Source organism: Solanum dulcamara, chromosome 6 (genome assembly GCF_947179165.1).
Source record: "Solanum dulcamara chromosome 6, daSolDulc1.2, whole genome shotgun sequence".
Taxonomy (NCBI): Eukaryota; Viridiplantae; Streptophyta; class Magnoliopsida; order Solanales; family Solanaceae; genus Solanum; species Solanum dulcamara.
This window is the reverse complement of record NC_077242.1, coordinates 71,609,435-71,617,693: the sequence shown is the minus strand read 5'-3', so window position 1 is coordinate 71,617,693 and position 8,259 is coordinate 71,609,435. Positions and strand designations below refer to the sequence as shown.

General features: G+C 32.6%; 2 protein-coding genes across 3 annotated transcripts; one reads left to right on the top strand and one right to left on the bottom strand.

Annotated features, from left to right (window-relative positions):
* The first annotated feature begins 2,875 nt into the window (after positions 1-2,875).
* LOC129891394 (putative clathrin assembly protein At2g25430) lies at positions 2,876-5,899 on the top strand. 2 transcript variants are annotated; one of them, XM_055966741.1, is made up of 2 exons: positions 2,876-3,116; positions 3,801-5,899. In XM_055966741.1, the coding sequence occupies exon 2, from the start codon at positions 3,821-3,823 to the stop codon at positions 5,669-5,671; it is 1,851 nt and encodes a 616-aa protein (XP_055822716.1). In that variant the 5' UTR covers positions 2,876-3,116; positions 3,801-3,820; the 3' UTR covers positions 5,672-5,899. The 2 variants fall into 2 exon arrangements, with proteins under 2 accessions (XP_055822716.1, XP_055822715.1); XM_055966740.1 differs by having other exon boundaries at positions 3,771-5,899.
* Positions 5,900-6,962: 1,063 nt separating this feature from the next.
* Positions 6,963-7,838, bottom strand: LOC129892972 (uncharacterized). Its single transcript, XM_055968473.1, is given in 1 exon segment — positions 6,963-7,838. A coding segment is annotated over 1 exon segment (876 nt).
* Between the last annotated feature and the right edge of the window lie 421 nt (positions 7,839-8,259).

Here is an 8,259-nt window from a genome sequence, read left to right as displayed (position 1 = left end):
GTAAGGTGTTTAAATTGGGAATTATGTTCCTTAAATACTCTTCCATTCTCATTGACTTAAAAAAATAATTTAAAAATGACCTTTTAAATTTTTTTTATATAAAAAAAACAACTTTTTACCTGTAAAAATAAAGATTTCTTAAAAAAAAAAATCATAAAATTTTAAAAATAATTATAATTGACTTACGAAATTAATTCTTTCATACTTTTCTCTACTTATATTGTAGTAATATAAATATGTTCAACCTTTTTTTGTTGACGATTTCAATATGATAGTTATTTTGGGAATAGTGTGAAACTCCACAAATTTCTTTTATATTTACTATAATATGATAAATTATTGTAATAGTTAATATTGTTTCTCTAAGTAGTAATAAGATCGCATTTTCAAAACTCTCAATTATGCTATCTGATATTATATTGACATACGTATTTTTAAAAACTAAGAAAAAAATATTTTTTTCTCTTTATATATAAGTTTGTAGCACTATCCAAAAGATATCTATCGTAATTGATAAACCATTTTATTTAGCTGAAGTAAGATTATGAAATTTAATTTCGAGATGATAGAATGAGATTAGAGTTACGTATTAATAACGTTAAGCAACCAAACTCAAAATGACAATATTAAATGGAGTATGAAATTAAAACAAGTCATAAATATATTGCCTTTTACTTAATTGTTAAGACAAAGAGAGAAGACAATTTTAATACTTAAATATTGTTGTAGATTTTATAACAAAGTTTGTAAAAGAACTTCTCATCAAAAATTGAAAAATTATCCAAATACAAATCTTATTTTATCATAATTTCTAAAAAAAATTATTATTTAAAAAAATTATAAAAATTCCACTGAAATTTTTTAACTGTAAAAATAAAGATTTCTTACAAAAAAAAACATCATAAAATTTTAAAAATAATTATAATTGACTTACGAAATCAATTTTTTCATACTTTTTCTCTAATTATATTGTAGTAATATAAATATGTTCAACCTTTTTTGTTGACGATTTCAATATGATAGTTATTTTGGGAATAGTTTGAAACTCCACAAATTTCTTTTATATTTATTGTAATATGATAAATTTTAGAGATTATTTTATCATAATCTCTAAAATTTTAAAATTACAAAAATATGTCATATATATTATGATTAAATGGAGTACTTAATTCTACCAAATTATTAAGTGAAAAAAAGTATATACAAAGAAGTTTCGTTTGTAATTGCACTGAATATTCTTATTAGTCGCCATAATATTCCATTACACTAACAATTACAGATTAATGAAACAAACACTAAAAACAATAATATATACGAAAAAACTGTCCATTAAGGTTTATTATATTCTTGTTTTTTCCTCATTCCAAGTTAAGGAAAGCATTATAAAAAGAAAAGAAACAATAATAATTTTTTTCCATGAAAGGAACATTAAATTCAAATTAATACAAAATTGATTTTTCAAAATGGGAATAACAACTTTTGAAACCTCACATTTTGACTAACAAAATTCTGCATTTTTATAATTAGGTAATGTTTGGTTTGAGATTAAAAAAATCATGGTATTACTCTCTCTATTCCTTTTTAGTTGCCAAGGTTATTATGAATAATTGATCTTACTTTAAAAGACTTATAATATATAATATAAAATAATAATTGGCAAAAGATGATCAGTTAAATGTTTTTTATCGAAAAATTTATAATATAAAGCAAAAAATTATAGTTGAGCGAAAGTAATTAGTGAACATCCTTCATCAAAAAGGTTATTATATATAAAGTAGATTAGCACTTTTCTCCATTTTTAGAAGAAAAAATTGTCTAAATACGCAATTTTATTTCACCATAATCTCTAAAATTCTTTATCATTTTAAAATAATTCAAAAATCCTCTCTTGGATACATCACTTTCCTCTCGCTGATACATCTCTATCCTTCTCTCGGATACATCTCTCCCCTATGTATCCGATGTCTTATCTCCTCTCTGATACATCTCTCTCTCTTTTCTGATACATCCCTCCCTATGTATCTAGATGTCTGCTGATGTATTCGAAAGTCCAGTAATGTATTCAAAATTCATAAATTTTAAGAGATTTTGTAATTTGGAAAAAAATAGGGAAATAATGTTAATTAGCTCTTAGCACTATGAGATTTATGTAAATTACACTTTAAATTATCACATTTTGTCGATTGTAACTTTATTATTCGACAAAGTATGTTCATTATCGAATCGAGACCGATAATTTGAACCAAAAAAAATTATTACTTTATCTTATTTATTTAGCGGTTTCGATAACGATTTTAATTTTTTTTATTATCGGGTTATTGGTTCTTAACAGTTTGAGGTTTTTTTCTTAACAGGTTAATCGATAATTTGATAGTAAATTAATAAATTATATTTATATCATTTGGTATATAAAGTCTTTGACTTATGGTTTAGTTTCATATTTTTATTTCTGACTATTTCAAACCTCTGGTTATTCTACAATATGTCAATATCTGTTTTTAAGCAAGATGCAATCTATCAACTCATGTGTATGATTCATTTGATTTGTTATCTTATTTTAAAGTAATTTTCAATGATTACTTTGTATGTCGAATCTTAACGGTTAAACTAATAATCGATAAGACAATATTTTAATAAAGTTTAGCATATCTACAAATTGATAAACTTTAAAATCAAATCGAATCGACCAATACCACTGCATATGCCCGTCTAAAGCTCATTCTAGTGATTTAATATAATACCAACACTCCAAATATTTTCCTTAACCTTTAAATATATCGCGTAAGAAAAGGTCGCACCGGCATCCTAACATATATTTTGAAAACTTATATTTAAATCAAATCAAAAGAGAATAAATAACCACAGAAACTGACTGTATATACAAGAAAATATACGCAACGCAGCTGCTATTAAGTCTCTAACTTTAGCCATTACTCTGTCTTTCCTTTCTTTCTACGCGTTTTTTTTTCTTCAATTCTCCTTTTTCTTCACTCAATATCAATATATATATTTATATATCAATTCTGGTTCAATTGGATTTTCCGCCAACAACAACAAAAAAAAAGAATCGCCGGCGGCAATCAACCGATCAAGATTTGAGTGAAATTCCGAAAAGGGTATGAGGTTTTTGCCCCTATCTATCAATTCTCAATGTGATTTCATCTGGGTATTCAGTAATTTTAGCTGTGACGATTGAATTTTGTATACTGACGTTTTGTGTCTGTTGATATTGATCTTGAAAATTTCATCATTACCGGCTTTGATTCGGATCTATTCAATCTTTTGTAAAATACTGACAAAAGGGTTTTTAGATTTTCTTTTATTTTTTTTAAAATATAATATTGCTTGTTAAATATTTCCCAATTTATATGACACTATCAGGGTACACTGGGTATGTTGTTGTAGTTGTTGTTGTTTTTATTCAGGATATGTGGAATCAAACAATCTTTTCATACCCTTAAAACATATTTAATTATAAGAGTTGTGAAGAAAAAAAAAGGCGGTGGGTTCGAGTCTCACTGTCGCCATTATTATTTATAACAAAAGAAGAAATTTCACATTGTTGACATATGAAAAAATAATTAGGATTGCAGGTGAGAGGGCGTGTTGAGAATGTAACAACTTAAGCTTTTTGATGAGATGGTCATGCTTCAACAAGATGCGTTATAGTTTTTTAATTCTAGTTGTAATCAATTTGAGTAGCGGAATACAAATAGTATTGGATTAAAGGAACTTGATTCTTTTTTGTGGTTGTTTTGTTTTTGTGAAAGGTGATTAAAGGCACCAAGTTATTGGATCAGGAACTGGTTCGATAATTGTGATGGCGCTGAGTATTAGGAAGGCAATTGGTGCAGTGAAAGATCAAACTAGTATAAGCCTAGCTAAAGTGACGAGCAATGTTGCGCCAGACCTTGAAGTATTGGTGGTGAAAGCAACCACTCATGATAATGATCCAGCAGATGAGAAATATATTAGGGAGATTTTGCACTTGACCTCTAATTATCGAGGGTATGTGAGTGCTTTTGTTTTTGCAGTGTCGAAGAGGTTAAGCAAAACCCATGATTGGGTTGTGGCGTTGAAGGCCTTAATCCTTGTGCATAGGCTTTTAACTGATGGAGACCCTGTACTTGGTCACGAGATCATGTATGCAAGTCGGAGAGGGATGAGGGTTTTGAATATGTCTGGTTTTCGTGATGAAGCGCACTCTAATTCATGGGATCATTCTGGATTCGTTAGGACTTACGCCATTTATTTAGATCAGAAGCTTGAGTTGACTACTTATGATAGGAAGTTGAATGACGTTGATGGTTATGGTCAGTATCGGTCCGATGGACATGGGACGGATAGGAGAAAGAGGTTCTTTAATGAGCCTGATGAGTCTGCTGGAAGGGAAGAGAAAAGTGGCGTGACGCCAGTCAGAGAAATGAAGCCTGAGAAGGTTTTAGAGAGGTTGAATCAATTGCTTCAGCTTCTTGATAGGTTCTTGGCTTGTAGACCGACTGGTGCAGCCAAGAATAGTAGGATGGTGCTGGTGGCATTATATTCTCTTGTGAAGGAGAGCTTCAAGCTTTATGCTGATATTTGTGAGGTATTACAGATTTTGTTGGATCGGTTTGCAGAGATGGAGTATGCTGATTGTGTCAAGACTTTTGATGCTTATGTTAGTGCAGCAAAGATGATCGATCAGCTTGTGGGCACTTACAATTGGTGCAAGGATATTGGGATTGCAAGGTCATCCGAGTTCCCAGAAGTGCAAGTCATCACTGATAAGCTTTTGGGCACGCTTGAGGGCTTCTTGAGAGAGAGGGCAAATAGGCCAAGGAGCCCTGAGATAAATAGAGCAGAGAGTTCATCAGCAGTTAAAGAGGAGAAAACACCAGATATGAATGAAATTAAAGCTCTCCCACCACCCGAGAATCACACACCTCCTCCTCCCACCCCTGCTCAACCTGTACCTCAGCCAAGGCCACATACTCAGCAGGTAACTGAAGACTTGGTGAATTTGAAGGATGATGGAGTGACAGCTGATGGCGAGGGCAATAAAATGGCATTAGCTCTGTTTTCTGGGTCTGTAGCCAAGGGGAATGACTCCTGGGAAGCATTCCCGTCTGATGGAGAGACCGGACAAGTAACTTCAGCTTGGCAGACACCAGCTGCTGAGATTGGCAAAGCTGACTGGGAGTTAGCATTGGTAGAAACCGCCAGTAATTTGTCAAAGCAGACGGCTGATTTAGCAGGTGGTTTTGATTCGCTTTTGTTGAACGGGATGTACGATCAGGGCACCGTGAGGCAGCACCTGAACAATACTCAGGTGACTGGTGGGAGTGCCAGCAGTGTAGCATTGCCTGGAGTGGGAAAGACCGCAAAGCCTATGCTCGCGTTACCTGCCCCTGATGGAACAGTCCAACCAGTAGGGAACCAAGATCCATTTGCTGCTTCCCTTGCTGTGCCACCTCCTTCTTACGTCCAAATGGCAGAACAGGAGAGGAAACAACATTTGTTAATGCAGGAACAACAACTGTGGCAGCAATACGCAAGCAATGGGATGCAAGGTCAATTGGGTTTGTCCAGACTTGCAGGAACAACCCCGGGCTACTATGGCTCTGGAATGCAACCATCAATGCCTTATGGTATGGGACAGCCAGCAGGTTATTACTTCACTCCCCTCTGAATCTCGCCTCTCGTGGGACATGTGGTGATTTTGCTACATTGCAGTTTTTTATTTTTATTTTTATTATACTACAATATTGTTGAAACTTGTTATCAGCTCCTCCGCAACACCTCTAAGCTGTGTATTCTGACGTTTTCGCGAAAGTGAGTTATAAGGATATGGAGATAGCCATAATATGCTGTCCTATCGACAATCAATTATCATACAATAAGTAATCTTTTACATCTATCCAACCTGTTGAATATTCCATTTCAATATTTGAAGTCACAGTTTGCAACTTGGTGATTGCTGAAATTTGTGAAAATTTTCAAAGTTGATATACACATAAGCTTGAATGATATATAGGAGAAGGATTGTGAGTTTTATAATAATTCCGCCAATCATATTGTTGATGAAGATAGCAAGAATATGTTGGTCCATCCATGTGAAGGGGAAGGTCTTGTGTGTATCATTGATCATTTGTAAACCTTGCCTATTTGTATGCCATCCTCTAGCACATAGCGCGGTGACAATTTAATACATGATAGGGGACGGCTCAAGCACATTAATTTTCCTAACAATAATTTTAAAAGAATGATCATACTTTAAGGAATGATACGACGTAAATTATAATCGATCAAACTCGTTTTATTTTTAATGGCTAAGCTGGTAAAGATAGAAAAACAAACTTTTATTAGTGGAGTATGAAACAATAGAAAATATCGGTGCTACAATTATCTTTTATGAAAGAGAAGTGAAAACTCATGATAAGGATTTTTCTCAATTACTTCAAATTATTTTGTTTACAAACAAGTTAAAATGCCATAGTTGTGTTACTGCAATAAACTATCAACTTAAATTTTCAATTATATTATCAATAAACTTCATTCGACAATCATATGTCATGCTTAAATTACCTAATTATAGAGAAAATATAGATAATTTTACAATTATTAATTTATTTTCTTTTTACTAAGAATGTTCTATATATCGCGATAGAACATTCTCAAAGGGTGTGACCTAGTGGTTAATGAAGTGGTTAAGAGGTATGACGGTCAATTAGGTGATTCTCTGTATGATTCATGATGTGTATATCAATTTCGTTTCAAGTTAAAATCTTTCATTCTTTGAAATGTATGATTACTTGTTCACTATTACTTGCTATGCATGTATTTTTACATATAAAATAGGTGTATTACTTTTAAGTATACAAAAAGGGGCACGTACAATTGTTTAAGCAGAATTTGTGTTCTTCCTGCTCTTGCCAGTAATACTATTACTGCTATTAACTCTACGATTCCCTTGATTGTTGTTACCTGATCCACATACAATTGTGAATTCGAAACAATATGTATTTCCAAATCATGAATACAATCCTTCGTCTGTTTTCCTCCGTGTTCTTCCTCGTTGTTCCTGTTCCGTTTATGATTGAGCGTGCTTGATTGGGAAATTCTCCGTTGTTAACCTCTGAATAACCTAGGCTATGTGATTACTACATTTGAATTTTGTCATTTATTCGCAATTTCTCATCGTTTTGATTGTTGTCATCGTTGTTGATCATTTGATCTTGAGCATTAATATCATTGATCCTGTCTAAAATGTCTCTATGATCCAATGATAAAGGCGTAATTTCATTGAATAGAGGCATACTCCGTTTTGATTTGTCAATAATAGCTACACCTATATTGAGTATTCCTTGTGGATTACCAGAAGGACGACGGATTTGAAGAGCTACAAATTTTTTGTTGTGATTGTTGGTGTTGTTATCGAAACGATTGATGAGATTTTTGAGAATAACTTTAACAGTTCCTACAAGAATATCGCGAAACCATGAAACGGTGTAAATTTCAACATGAACAGCTGAGGATTCAGATTTAAGGAATTCGTCTACACAAAACGAGAACTTGTCATTCCAATTGGGATTGTTGTGACCTTGATTGTCAACATGGGTGGTGCGTTTACGATTGGGATTTACCCAAGTTAGGGCATATGTACGAAGGGATTTGCATACGGGAGATAGATCTTGGACAGAAATGAGAGTGATTTCGAGAATATGGTTGTTGTTAGGGGAAGCAGAAAGGAGATGCGGGAAATGAGGTTGAGATGCGAGAATATTTGACGGTGCTTGGGCCAAATAATAAGCGCCGTCAAATATTTCACCATTTATAACACGTGGAGTCAAAATCATCCGTTATTAAATTTATTTTTTAATTTTATTTTATTTTTCTTTTCTAATCCTATCTGAATCGACTTACTCATCCATATCGTTTGCATGAATTGACTAAATCTGATCGAGCGATCCAACTTGATGGCAAAAGGTCATTTAAACGTATTACATGTGCAGTTTAATAATCATTTCTCAACTCAGTAAAGTTTTTGAGGCCTAAAGCAACAACTTAACTATAATTCTTGTAAAGCATGTGTAAACATGAGATTTTATTGAATAAATTTATGTTACTTTTGAATTAAATCTTTACACCGTGTATTCTAATAAATTCAAGATGAAGTGATGAACTATCAAGTGCTATTAGACAGATTCGAAGAAGAAGAAGAAGGTAAGAGGAAAGGTTACTTTAGAAGGGCAAATAATTTTTTTTTAGTTCATACAT

What these genes read in the sequence shown, in the direction of transcription:
- LOC129891394 (XM_055966741.1), top strand. Translation starts at nt 3,821, where the DNA reads ATGGCGCTGAGTATTAGGAAGGCAATTGGTGCAGTGAAAGATCAAACT.